This window comes from Bubalus kerabau, chromosome 16, assembly GCF_029407905.1.
Source record: "Bubalus kerabau isolate K-KA32 ecotype Philippines breed swamp buffalo chromosome 16, PCC_UOA_SB_1v2, whole genome shotgun sequence".
NCBI lineage: Eukaryota > Metazoa > Chordata > Mammalia > Artiodactyla > Bovidae > Bubalus > Bubalus kerabau.
The window spans coordinates 44,452,770-44,467,665 of NC_073639.1; the positions used below are offsets into that span (position 1 = coordinate 44,452,770).

The following is a 14,896-nucleotide window of genomic DNA, read 5'->3' on the forward strand; positions in this document are numbered from 1 at the left end:
CTTTGATGCGCCTCTCTGCAATACAGGCTCTGGGCTGGCAGGCGTCTCTAAAGGGTCAGACGTTACTGTCTCAGCTACTCAGTTCTGCACTTGGAGCTCAGAAGCAGCCACTGACAGCATGTAAGCCAGGAGGTGTTGCTGGGCTCCATAACACTGTTTGTAAGAGTGGTGGGCTGGATGCCAGCCTCTGGTCTACAACATAATACACACTTTACGTGAAGTGTTGAACTTGACAAGTCAAACGTACATTACAGGCTAATGGTGTATCTTGCTTTTGGTGCTGAATCTTGGAAGAATTGGAGACGTAAATAGATGCTTCAGCACTTAACAAAGTTTTATTTAAGAGAAATATTCATAATCTTTATGGGACAATTGTATAAAATGATTTCACTGGTAATTATTGTTTGAATACTGATCACTAATATATTGTAAGGTATTTTGATACCTGTGAACTTCCAAATACTGGAAGTTAGTTTGCCATCTGTTTTAGAGACTGAAGCCAGCTGCAGTTTACATTCCGTTGTATGCAGGGCCTCCCCCGCCTTCAGGTACCACCCAGTTAATGTTCTGACTTGGATCCTTAATATCACATGTTTTACAGTGCACACAGTTCTGAGCATTTATCTGTAGCCGAAATCCATCACCTTGTTCCACAGGGACAAATTCATAAACTCCTGTGAGGAAAAATAGACAACATGGTGCAGTAGCTGACTTCAAAGTAGAAGCTGAGGTCCTGGAGAAACTAGCCACAGAAACCCACAAGGTTTGCGGACGGAACATTTACCCACAGAGAATATTATAAAGATCTGGGTATGTGCATTTGCTATTGTTTTAAATCAGATACGATAAAAGCAGAAGGTGTGGTAGCATGTGGTTGAGTTGGTGTAACTAACAAGGGAAATCTTCATTGAGCAGTTTCTGAATGTGATGTTATATATAGGCCTGCACAGGAGACACCACAATACAATGAAATAGACTGCATAATGGGGGTTTTGTTTTCAGTGTATGTAGCAGTTACATTATAGTGTTACTATCTGAGCCTTCAGTCAGTCACAGTAGTAACATCAGAGATCACTGATTTCAATATCAAATATAATGAGAAAGTGTGGAATTTTGCAAGAATTTCATGTGCCATGTGAAATGAGTAAATGCTGGGAAAATGGCACCAGTCGGCTTGTTCAATGCACGATTGCCACAGATGTTCAATTTTTAAAAAGCGCAACATCCACCAAGTGCAATAACATGAGATCTGTTCATATGTATGTGGCTACAGCTGCAAAGATCAGCTCTTACCCTCAGTTTACAAGCCATTGAGATTACAGGGTTAGGAGCGAAAGTCAGAGACGGTCACAGCCCTCCCCTTGTCCAGAGTACACTGGTTTTCACACACCTGAGTACAGTCTGTCTCACCACTGCTGGAGACTAGTTCCTACTATAATTCTAGTTGAAAGCTTAGCACTAAAAGATACAGTATCCATGATGGATTTAAAGTCTGGAAGCATTTCCCTCGGCTGCATGTGGCCAAAATCTAGTATTTTAGGATATCTACATACATATTGTATGTGTATATGTGCGTGTGTATGTCAGCATAGAAACCAGTCAATCCTAAAGGAAATCAACCCTGAACATGCACTGGAAGGACCAATGCTAAAGCTGAAGCTCCAATACTTTGGCTACCTGATGTGAAGAGCTGACTCACTGGAAAAAACCTTGATGCTGGCAAAAGGAGAAGGGGGTGGCAGAGATGGTTAGACAGCATCACTGACTGGATGGACATGAATTTAAGCAAACTGGGAGATAGTGAAGGACAGAAGCCTGGTGTGCTGCAGTCAATGGGGTAACAGTCAGACACAAGTTAGCAACTAAACATGTGATGGGTATACACACATACGGATGGGAGCAGCTGTGACAAAAATGGTTTTTAAGTCGCATGAATATGGAGAGAGATGTTTGGTGCTTTTTCCCACAACCCTCACCTTGGGCTGAGGGTAAACAATTTTTCTGAGAAATGCCATCTAAATTAGGCTTAAGAAATCCCTACTCTAAATTGCTAATGAGAGTAAGAACCGTAAGAATAATGGTTTTCAAAAGGAATCTAGATGTAGGAGTCGTTTACAATTTCTAAGCAATAGGAGGAGAAATTTCTTAAAATCATAGAAGCCTGTTTTTGATGTGTTAAAGCGGATACTTGGAGCACATGTGGAAATGAACGTACTAACCTGCAGGGCAGAATCGCTGCTCGGGCCCATCATATATGGACAGGTTTCTGTTGACAGGCACGCTGTCGTCTTTCAAGGTCAGATGTGCTGGCTGGTCGTGTTCATGGTTGGTACCGCTCAGAGCCACGGATGACAGAAGGTCAAAACTGATCTGCCCGTCTGGTTTTGGATACTCAATGGGTGTGCAGTCCTTGGCTGGCTTGAGCTTATCTGAGTCAGACCCTTCCAAAGTTTTGAGGAAGATTTTTAGTAAAAACAACTAATTTTAAAGTACTTCCTTAGACACTTAATAACTTGTAAATATTATACTGAAGAAGCAAGATTTTAGCCCTCTTAAAACAATACCCTGTTCTCTTAACGACACTGAATTAATTTCTCTCATATGGCAAGTTTAGAACAGTAAAGTAAGAAAATTCTCCTTCTTCCGACTGACTGGATCCCGTTCCTGAGTTAATGACTAACGCTTATGCTCACAGGGGCCAGAATTACCTTTATGTTTCAGAGTCCAGGGCTCCATCCCCCTGAATATCCAGTAGAAGATTCCAGTGTAAATCATCCCTCCGTACACACCCAGGATGCTGTGGCAGGACGGTCGGATGTTCCTGACAGCATAGAGCTCTTTCCACACCCACGACTTCTTCAAATTGTCCTCGTACTCAGTTATATCAAGCCCTTTTTATTAAAAAAAAAAAAAAAATAGTGTTAAATTGCCTCAAGGAGTCTTACTGTCAAGGTACTTGGCTACCAAAATAAGTGATGCATCTTACGTAATTACAAAAAGCAGGTGGTCATGTAAGACTACACTTGAAGAATCTTTTGTACATAAATGTTGACATCATCCAAAAAGAACCCATTTGATGTGGTGTTAATAGGCAAGGCAGTAAGGCCAAACTGGTAGCATGGGAAATAAGTTTCAAAATTCAGTGAACCTGAAAAGGAAGCTAAGAGAGCTTATGCTACTTATGAAAGTGAGAAATCTCAGAACTGATCAGCGAAGCCCTCCTACCTGCTATGGGTTGCACTGTACCCACCCCGAAAGGCATTTTGATGTTGTAATCCTGAGGAGTCTCAGACTGGGTCACGCTGGGCTGTCTCAGATGGAGTCAGAATAGGGTCGCTGCTTGTGTAATGAGTTCAAACGAGGTTATATTGGAGTGGACTGGGCCCTCAGTCCAATGATTGGTGTTTTAACAAGATGACACACACAGAGAAGACTTCAGAGGAAGCCAGGGCAGAGGCTGGAGTTGCTGTGCCAGGAGCCAAGAATACCAGGGGCTCCCGGAAGCTGGAAACCAACCTGGAGAGGGAGTGGTCCTGCCAACACCTTCACTTCGAGTTGCTGGTGTGGGGAACTGAGAATAATCAAGCCGCCCAGTCTGTGGTGCTTTGTATGATAGCCCTAGGAGATGACTGCCTGACAATGCCTAAAGCTCGGGGCTTGCATTTAACCTCTAGCAGGATGTCTTAGTTCTGGTTACCTCCTGTGAGCTCCACGGTGAGCAGCCTCACTGCTCCACCTGGTCTCGGTGACCTGCTCACTCCGCCCTTCCGGTATGGAACCCCGTGTGCAGTGAGAGCACCCTTGGGACACACCCTTGGTGCGGATTCTGTCCCCTGCAGCTCCTCCCCCTCCCCACTGCCCAGGCCTCCACGCCTCCAGGACACCTGAAGGTACAAACTCCTGGGCAAGCATCAAGTTACTGGACTCTGGAGTACGGTGTAAATCAAGTATTGAGTTGCTACTGTTGTTTGCGGTTCACAGGGAATGAAGCCCCTGCTCTTGATTTTCCATCCAGGAGGCAGGAGATAAAGTTGATCAATTTGGCCGAAAGGTGGAAAATACCATACGGAAAGAGGGGCTGGGGCTGGGAGTGCTGTGTGTGTACATATGTGTGTGTGTACATATGTGTGTACATATGTGTGTGTGTACACAGTGTATGGATCAACATGGAGCCACTAGAGAGATCTGAGCAGAGGTGCAGGGAACTCAGGGGTGCCTGGCGCTCCCAGGACCTGGGAAGCAGCAACAGGACCAGAAAGGAGAGTGAAAGGAGGTGAAGGCCAGAGGGGTGGGGCAGGTCCTGCTGTTCTTGGGGAAGAGATGAGACTGCCTGAGAAGAGGCTGTCCTTGGATGAACGGTCTCCTGAGGGGTCCTTGGGCCAGGCCTGTGGAGCCTGCAGCCATGACTCCTCTGCCTGCCCAGGAACAAACATCTGGGGGTGCTGGCGAGGGTCTCCCTGGGCGTGTGTACGATGTGATGTGGGGCCCTCATGCCGATTGTGTTCCTGGGGCCGGGACACCACAGGCACTGTTCCACTTTCCACGTTCATAAACTAGAAGGTGGCCGTACAAACCTCGCTCACTGTGAGTAGGCCATAGGTTTCTTTGCCCAGCACGCATCTTAGTGCTTTGTATAAAGGGACAGACACAGTAAGCATCTTCCAGTATCCAGTGAAATAGACATAAAGACCAAGATTCTTAATTGTATTTACTGTCCTCCTCCATGTGCACACTGAGTGTATGTTTAAACATGTCTCTGTGAAGAACCTGAGAATACACAGGAAGTTCTTACCTATCGTCTTTGATTGGCGATTTTCATTAGTTAGTTGATTAAAAATAGATTCTGCTGCCAAAATACCACTTTTCATTGCTGTGTGAGTGCCTTTGATCTTGGGAACATTCATGAAACCAGGGCTACAACCAATAAGTAATCCCCCAGGGAAGGTGAGCTTTGGTATACACTGAGGAAAGAAAGAAAGTGCATTTGTTAGTTCAGATTCAACAAACACTCTACAACTAAATACTCCACACTACAGCCTCTTTTAAAGCTGTAGAGAAAAACTGAAAAAAAAAAAATTACATGAAAATGAATATAGTTAAAGGAAAAATCGGAGCAAAAGCAGTTTTCCCCCTTCCCTGAAAATGAGGATCAGAACTGTCACTCTTTTTCTATTAAGGATTTTCCCATCTTCCTCCCCATGACTTACCCACATGAGACATATGTAAGACCAGAGCATCAGCACTTAAATAAAATGTTATTTATACATATCCATGTCATAATTAAAAGTATTCTCTAAACCTGAAAGACTATTATGTAAATTGTGATTTGCTTTTATAGCCATTCTGGGTAACACAGGATTTACCAAGAATGTTATCTTAACTCTACGTGCCCTTTTGTCTTACCTTGATGTTCAGGGATGGAAACCTAGATTGTAATCATGGCATCACCACAATTAGCTACCACCCTAAATAATATATTTTACTTAACCTAAGAGTAAACTGAATTTCCAAAATAAATCTTAAGACGACTGTTTGGACCTTAGTATACATTTCTGATTAAAAACAATGTAATCAAAGGTGGTGATGTTTTGGTTTAGTCCCATAATGTAGCAGCTAAGTTGTGGATAGTTAGCACGGGAAAATGTACTGTAATCTAATCTACAGAGTAAAAATGAAAAAAGAGACAGTGGCTCTTTCCTCGTCATGTATTATTTCCTTCTCTGGAACCTTCCTAAAGAACGCCATGAGTCTCTGCTGAGAAAGCGGTGGGTGGTGACAGTCTGCCAGATGAAGCTGACAGGGACCCCGAGGACACCAGCTGCCACACCGACGGCATGCTGCCCCGGCTCCTGGCAGTTACTGAAGTCTAACCTTGAGGGGGAGGTGGTAACAAGTCAAGGGAGTGCTGGCAAAAGAAGGGTTGGGCCAGGGCCTTTCACAGTACGTGTGGGGGTCACTGTATGACTGGGGTTCTCAGACCAACTCAGTATCAGAATCACAGAGACAAAAGAGCACAAAATTAGGATCACAGAGCAGACACAGAAAGAATGCCAGGGGCTGAAAACAGAGATAATGGTCAGGAACCTGGATTATGACAATGCTTTTCTCAAATAAGGCTGTGGCCTTGCTATTCCTAAATTTGATTCAAGAACCAGAAGACTGAAGTTTAATAAAAGGACATGGATTGCTAGTGTAAATTCTTCCCAATGGGCGCTTAAGTCTTAAGTGTTATGGCCCAAGGGAAATGCGTGTTTTCCAGTTCTGGGAGGACCCCAACCTGTGTGGGAGGAGTTATTGGCAGTTGAGCATCTTGTTAAGGAGCTAGGGGCCCAGGAAAACTCGTACTGAAAAATGTATCCTGGGACAACTGTTGAACAGGGCTAAATAATTAGAAAGCTTTGGTACAGACTGAGGAAAGAGAAATAAAAAAAGTCATGTAATACTTGTTATACTCAAAATAATACTTGTAATACTCAAAATAAAATCCAATGTTCTCAATTTTTGCATCTTAAGGGTCTTCAAAAACTTAATGGGAGTTTCCGAATCTCTGACTAAATCAGAAAACTTAGGTAAGAAGTGTGTGTGTGTGCAGGGCGGGGGCGGATCATCTCTTGCTGCCCATCTAAAGATCATCCGGGACGCTGAAGTGAACAGGCAGATGATGTAAATACGAATCTGTATGTACTGCTGAGTATACAGAAGCCTTTATACTAGAAATGAAAGAGCAGCATTAGGGTGGCAGTAGCTATTGTGGACATTATTCAGAAGAGTTTAATGGGCTTGAACACAGGGAATTTAACAAAAATTACTGCAAATGAGTAACTACTCTAGAAATAAAAACCTCATGAGAGGTAATCCTGTAGCAATGGAACTTAGGGACAGTGTTATTTTAGAACTCTAGCAATTCCATTCATAATTTAGTTGTGATTTTACTTGACTTTATGAATGTATTTAGAACTTCACTTAAGGTTAAGTTAACTTAAAAAAGATACCCAATTTCTGAAGTAGTTCTAATTTTGAACATATACTACAATAGGACAAATAAGGGTAAAAACTTAACAGAGGTCACTTAAAGGACATGGATATTACTAGGTAGTTGAGATGAATTAATTACCTTTGCTGAAAACTACTATTGTCCTTGACTTTCCTGGCAGCTAGCTAAGGAATAAAGGAGAAGATCTTGTTTAAATTTTCTGGTTAAAAACAAACCAACAAACAAAAAAAGGCCCATGAATTTTTCTCTAGAAACAAGTATATCCTTAAAACCAAATCCATGGTATAATTTATTTAACTCTGGTGTGGTAGGTACAGTTTTATAAATACTAGAGTGCTTTGCTTGGTTACTTAAATTTTCTCCCTATGAGATAACCTTCTATTGTTTACCTAGAGTTGTGACCTCATGTTTCAACATTGCATTCACCAATACAGAAATAAGGAATAAAAAAGAAGGCAGAGTTACCTGAAGGCCACCTTCATTGAGTGCTCTGGCTCCATAGGCAATCCTTTTCCCACCTTCCAATGTTGACTGGACGCTGGGGTGGTGTTTCCACCTTTGAAACTCTCTAAATGGACTGAGGTACGGGTTTTGATAGTCCAGACCAACCTTAAAATGTTTATATTTAAATAAGACATTGCGATTTCAAATTATATCAAGATGAAGTATGGGCAATTATTTATCAGAAAACATATACATTAAAATTCTTATTCTCAAAGGACTTAGAGAAATATATGCAATGATCCAAATTTAATTAAATAATTGGAATAAAATCTCTTTGGAAAAGAAGGGCAAACAATACATGCCATGTGTTTATAACTTGCAAAACTTAAAATACTTAGAACATACTAATAAATCACTGTACTAAGTCAAAATTAAAATTAAAAAATATTTGTAGGTAGGTGTCATGCATTATGTGTCTACAAAAGGAGTTGTAATAATTTATTATTCATTTATCAACACCAACTCTAGAAATCAACTAATAAGCTCTATATAGTACACTGAGGCAAAAATTAAGAAACCGAATATAATCGTATTTATAAAGAGGGCAAGAAATATGAGGTTATATTTTACACGGTATTATGAAATGCTGAAATTAGTAACCAAGTCTTTTTTGCTCTGAGAAGATTAAATCACTATAAAAAATAAACAAAAGGAATGCACTGAAGACACCAATAGTGCACAAAGTTAATGTATGATATACAAGTCTAATCAACATTGAACTATAAAGCTGCAACCAGCGGCAAGGCGCAATTACTCATTGTTTTCCATTCCCTGTAATGGTCAAGATGTAATTTATTGCAAAGACGTAAGAGACCAAGAGGGAGAAAAGGTGCCTGTTAAAAAGTTACAGGTTCAAACCTGGTGTGGACTGCATTTCCAGAGATGGTGTGCCTCAGTGGACACGGGCTTCAGGTAGGACAGGTTTGGGCGGGAGTCCTGCCTCTGTCACTTAATTGGGTGTGTTTGGGAAGGCTGTTTTGCCTATGGGAACTTCAGTTTTCCCATAAGTAAAATAAGGATGGACAGACTTCATGGGAATCTTATGGAACGGCATTCCCACGGAAGCACCCAGCACAGGGTCTGGCGTGTAGCAGAAGTAGACTGATGTTGACAATGGCCATAAGCATTTCATGCATGGATAAAAGCAGAAAGGAAGCTTTAAGTGATTAGCCTTTCACATTCTCCAGATTTGACACCCTGGTTTTGTAACACTGAGGAGCACTGACTCTCACAGTGGAACTTCCTATCATGGGCATATGACTCACCACAAAGCCAAGTGCTACCAGGGGCTCCCCTTCATTTAGGTGGTAGAAGAACGAGCCCCCATAGGTGTGTCTGTCCAGGGGCCAGCCGACGGTGTGATCCACTCTCCCAGGTTTCCACTTCTTCTCATCAATAACCCATAACTTAAAAAAAAAAAAAGGTCCTAGTGTATAATTTAGATATTTTATGTCACCACATGTACAAAAGCTGCTAAGTTTTATGTTTTATTTTTGAAGTTATAAGTGGAAAACTGTAATGAGAGAAACACATAAAAGGCATTTCAAACATCCCAGCAAACTGCAGGGATGAATGGAAGTAAATAAATGAGTTAGGAAATTCAGGAATGCTTAAGACATTAACCAGGTTCTCAAATGGGTAAGGTGTTCATGTTTGTAGGAAATGCCATAGTGGGAATGAGGTCTGGTAGCCACCTAACATCTGGATCCAGGTGGGGGCCACGCAGGAGTGCTTGCCTCATAAAGTGCACTGAGCCCTGCATGTCAGAGCTGCTACTTCACAGGACAGATGTTATTTTTCAGTAGAAAAAAGTTTATTTCCTCCTGCACTGCCTTCCCCCCAACTGAAGCAAATAGATCATCCTACTTTCAGAAGGGTAAGGTCTAAATTTTATACAACAATTTTCATGTGAAATACTATCTAAAAATCAGGTTTTACGTGACATCACATAGTGTTAAGTGCTATCTGCCAAGTGAAGGTTGCTCAGTCATGTCCGACTGTTTGTGACACCATGGACTATACAGTCCATGGAATTCTCCAGGCCAGAATACTGGAGAGGGTAGCCTTTCCCTTCTCCAGGGATCTTTCCAACCCAGGGATCAAACCCAGGTCTCCCACATTGCAGGCAGATTCTTTACCAGCTGAGCCACAAGGGAAGCCCAAGAATACTGGAGTGGGTAGCCTATTCCTTCTCCAGTGGATCGTCCTGACCCAGGAATCAAACCAGGGTCTCCTGCATTGCAGGTGGATTCTTTACCAACTGAGCTATGAGGGAAGCAATCCACCAAAACAAGCCCTTATTCACAATATAACAACTCTAGTTATGTACAGAATTTGAACCTTTCTGAGTTTTACCCCCCAAAATATTTTTAACAAAAGAATTATAATGAAACTCTTATGTTAATAAACCTAAAGTTTGGGAAATCAGACTAGAGATCGGATAAACTGAGAAAATATCATTTAACCTAATAAAAATGTATGCTGCAGATTAAATATATTGAGTGGGTACTCCATAAACTAAGTTATTTTTACATTATAATTTTGTATAAGCAATTCTTATAGGATGTGGTCATCTTACAAAGAGCATATGGATAACAGGTCAAATCCTATTAGGGAGATGGAATTACAATGAAAAAAAATTAATGTCACAAATATTTTCAAATTCAAGACTTATTTCAATCAACATTTGACAAAACAAGTAGGACATGCAGACACAATTTATATAATAGTGAAATTTGATTAGTTATATTCTCTAGCCCCTTGAAAGAAAGTGAAGTCGCTCAGTCGTGTCCGAATCTTTGTGACCCCATGGACTGTAGCCTACCAGGCTCTTCCATCCGTGGGATTTTTCCAGGCAAGAGTACTAGAGTGGGCTGCCATTTCCTTCTCCAGGGGATCTTCCCAACCCAAGGACTGAACCTGGGTCTCCTGCATTGCAGACAGATGCTTTACTGTCTGAGCCACCAGGAAAGCCTCTTGAAAAATATCCCAAATATCTTCAGTCATTATGAACATTTCCAATTAATGATAATTACATGACAATACAAATGAGTATAAGCTTCATCTTGCCACATTAAAATTACACCAGCAAATGCAGGTACCTCCTTCAGCCCAATTCCATAGGTCTGAGGCTCGCAGTTGGCCCTTAAGTCGAACTTCCTATACAGCTGCTTGGCCAGGTGTCCGTGGCAGCCCTCTGCAAAAATTGTGACTTTAGCATGTAGTTCCAGTCCCCGCTCGAAAGTTGTCTAAGAAATAAGAACACGTTAAATTGCAACATTTGACAGTTTTTAAAATATTCACATTCTGGTTGGTTTTGAATTGAACTATGATTTAGATATAGAAGAGAAGGTACAAATATATAATTTTAGAAGTAAAACTAATTACTGTTATAAGTGGAATTTAAATTTATAAGGCAGTCAATCAATATCTTGTGTCTTTATTATATTTACTTTTTCACTTCAAAAGTACTTGATTGAATGGTTAAGTTTGTAAGAATTAAAACAAACAAACAAATAGAGCATGCTCCCTCTCCCCATTACCTACAAATGAATGTACAGTGAGAAGTGAGGGGGAAGGGCCAAATGGATGAAGGGGGTCACCTGTGCGGTGACAGATGGTAACCAGGCGTGGGGTGGTTGTCACTCTCCAGTGTGTACAGAAGTTGAATTATAACACTGGATGCCTGAAACTTCTATCATTAAAAAACATTTTTTACCTCACACCAGTCAGCAGGGCCAGCAGCAAAAAGTCTGCAAATAACAAATGCTGGAGAGGGTGTGGGGAAAAGGAGACTCTCCTACACTGTTGATGGGAATGTAAACTGGTGCAGGCGCTATGGAGAACAGTATGGAGATTCCTTAAGAAACTGAAAACAGAGTGACCATATGATCCAGCAATCCCTCACCTGTGCATATATCTGGAGAAAACTCTTAATTCAAAAATCTGGAAGCACTCCTATAGTCATTGCAGCACTATTTACATTAGCCAAGACATGGAAGCAACTTAAATGTCCATCAACAGATGAAAGGATAAAGAAGATGCGGTGCATATACACAAAGAAATACTCAGCCATAAAAAAGAATGAAATAATGCCATTTGCAGCAACATGGATGGACCCAGAGATGATCATTCTAAGTTCAGTAAGTCAGACAGAGAAAACCAACTATCACATGGTACCATTCATACGTGGAATCTAATTTTTAAAAAATGAGACAAATGAACTTAGTTACACAACAGAAATAGATTCACAGACTTTGAAGACAAACCTATGATTACCAAAGGAGAAATGTGTGGGGAGGAGGGGAGGAATCAATCAGGAACTTCCATTACTGGGAGTGTGAACACCTTTCACATTTGCTGGTAACTCTGTGCTTGTCTCGTGCATCATCCACGTGCACGTGCACCCTATAAATGACTCTGCTTAGTGCCTCTGAATTTGTTTTTGTCTTCCTCTTACTACACTTCATCATCCATAAACCATGTTAAGAACCTAGTGTGCGGAGTGTTACCCAAATATATACACACACCTATATACTGAGATCTTACATATACAACCAAACTTTTCTGGTTCCTGATGTCACAAAAATAGGATCATATAATCCAACCTTTTGTGCATCTTATTTTCTCACCATAGCACTTCATAGAAATCTCGAAAGTCACTGTGTGGCTCAAATCTTTCCATGCGGGAACACCACAGGTTGGTGCTTCGGTAACAGGTAACAGACATTCACTGTTTCCAGTTCATTTGTGATGAACAGCGTGTTATAAAACATACACCCTGTGGACGTGCCCTTACAACATTGGTGCTTCTGTTCCTGAGTGTTAGGTTTCCAGGAGTGGCACTGCTCCTCCTGGACACACCTACTTTAATTTTGCTAGCTGTCCCCAGAATGTCTTCCCCAGAGTCTGAACAAGTCACATTCCTGCCCGCAGTATGTAAGAAGACACTGTCCCTATTTCCAGCTCGTGACAGTATGTGTGTGTGCGCGCTCAGTTGTGTTTGACTCTTTGCGACCCCATGAACTGTGGCTCATCAGGGCTTCTCCAGGCAAGAACTCTGGAGTGAGTTGCCATTTCCCTTTCCAGGGGATCTTCCCAACCCAGAGATTGAACCTGAACCTCCTGTATTGGCAGGCGGATTCTTTACCACTGAGCCACCTGGCAAGCCCATACCTTTTCTTCTTATGTTTTTGCTAAGTGTAGTACTAACGCACTGCTATGCTAATTTGCATTTTCCTGATTACTCTCTTCAGCATCCTTTTCTTTTTGATTCAAGAACTATTAACTGAATGCATATGGTGTACCAGGTTCTATGCTAGGCACTGGGGAAGAGAGGACAGAAAAGCACCATTCCTTCCCTGGGGTGAGGCACAGGGGCAGGACTAAATATCAGGAACTACGTGGGTGTACAAGGACCAAGTGTGACTGGATGCACGGAGGAGAGCATGGTGGTGGCAGGGGTTCTGGGGAAGAGCCGCGTGACTGGGAGAGCAGGAAGGGTCTCTGTGAGGAGCTGGCCTGGGAGCCGCAGACCCTGGACAAGAGATGTCTAAGGACCTGCCTCCTGGTCAGTGCTCACCTGGATCTGCTCTTCTGTCCATTGTTATGTTTTAAGATTCTGCCTGTTTTTCTAACGTGTTCTCTTTTTTTCTTGTCAATGCAGAAGTGCTCTTTGATATCACTGGCACTTAAACTTTCTCCAATCTACTGCTTATCTGCAGACTTTTTGGTATTTTTGGTATACAAAAATACGAAAAAAGTGCTTAATTTTTAAGTCATTAAAAAAGGCCTGTCTCTTATAGGTTTCTAATTTCTGTTATAGGATGGCTTACCTTACACCTAGGTTGTAATTATAATCTAGATTTCTTTCTAACTTTTTTTTATTGTTTTAAGAAGTCATCAGAATTTTTATAAAATGAAGGTCCAACCCTATCTGCTTCCAGATAGACATGCAGTTTATCTAGCTTAACTTACGCCACAACAATTCAATCTCAGTGAACTAAAGTACTCCTCAGTATATTTCTGCTTCCTCTTAGAGGCAACATACCCTTGTGTGTGCAAGGGGCAGTCCTGGAGCCATACCGCCTCTATTCCAATCCCAGCCCCACTGCCTAACAGGGGTCTGACCCTGGGCAAGTCACTTAACCTCTGAAATGTGAAAACATCCACATCAGAATTCTGACAGGGGGCTTCCCTAGTGGCTCAGTGGTAAAGAATCCACATGTCAATGCAGGAAATGCGGGTTCGATTCCTGGTCCGTGAGGATCCCACATGCTGCGTAACAACTAAGCCCATGTGCCCCAACTACTGAGCTTCTGCTTTAGACCCTGGGAGCCACAACTACTGAAGCCTGCGTGCCTTAGAGCCCGTGCTCCACAACAAGAGAAGCCACTGCAATGAGAGAAGCCCATGTACTGCAATCAAGAGTAGCACCCACTTGCTGCAACGAGAGCAAAGTCCTCACGCAGCAACAAAGACCCAGAGCAGCTAAAAATACGCAAACAAATAAAAATTAAAAAAAAAAGAATTCTGACAGTAAGAAGCCTGACAGATCTAAGATTAGAGCTACTGAATGAGCAGCTGGACAATAATTCTGGGACTTGGAGGAGAGGTGTTTAAAGTTATGTCACTAAATGAGGCCACTACGGAGAAAATATAGGCAGAGGATCCCACAGTGAAGCCTAGAGCCCAGATACTCAGAGGATGGGCAGGGTGGGGGCAGCAGAGGATGCGCAGGCAAAGGCAGAAGGGGGCCCATGAAATATCAGGAAGACCAGGAGAAGGTGGGGTGAAAAGCAGGAAGTGTTTCCGGAAGAAAGTTATTCAGCTGTGCCAGCGTGCCCACCAGGAGGCCGGGTGACAGGACAGAGAACTGGGTCTGCTCGGCGAGGTGTCTGTGAGCCATAAGAAGGGCAGGGGGAAGCCCAGCCATGCCGGAATAAATGAGCCGAACAGCAGAGGACACAGAGTCCACCTTCAGTTCTTCCCCTTCCACACGGCCATCTGAAGACAGACTGAAAAACTTAGACTCTGTAGCTCAAGTTACTGAGATTCCACTGTACTCTTCTATGCTGTTACATCTATACATACACAATATATAAAATATAAAAATCTTTTTACAACTACAAAGTACAGAACACAAAAATATACATTTGGACAAATATCACCAGAACACACACAAAAAGAAAGTATCAGAGTGGGAGAATTTGTGTGCTTCAATGTTGTAATATTAAAAGTAAAATTTTTTAAAGACTAAATGGCAATTTATAATTACCTGACCATAATATAGAAAAGAATAGCCATAACACAGGAAAGAATATAGGAAAACAATATTCTGTTATTATTATTAAGTCCCCTTAAAACTAAGTTCCCCTTCTTACACTGTTAGTAGGAATG

The 14,896-nt window shown here is 41.9% G+C and overlaps 1 protein-coding gene across 2 annotated transcripts in view; it reads right to left on the minus strand.

Annotated features, from left to right (window-relative positions):
• Positions 1-316: 316 nt before the first annotated feature.
• Positions 317-14,896, minus strand: part of ETFDH (electron transfer flavoprotein dehydrogenase) — a 44,267-nt gene continuing 29,687 nt past the window's right edge. For both annotated transcript variants that reach the window (XM_055550999.1, XM_055551000.1), the window contains exons 7-13: positions 10,600-10,746; positions 8,764-8,904; positions 7,460-7,603; positions 4,793-4,961; positions 2,709-2,891; positions 2,220-2,441; positions 317-674 (exon numbers count right to left, since the gene is read on the minus strand). In XM_055550999.1, coding sequence (XP_055406974.1) covers positions 511-674; positions 2,220-2,441; positions 2,709-2,891; positions 4,793-4,961; positions 7,460-7,603; positions 8,764-8,904; positions 10,600-10,746 — 1,170 coding nt within the window. In that variant the 3' untranslated portion in view covers positions 317-510. The remainder of the gene's footprint in view (positions 675-2,219; positions 2,442-2,708; positions 2,892-4,792; positions 4,962-7,459; positions 7,604-8,763; positions 8,905-10,599; positions 10,747-14,896) is intronic.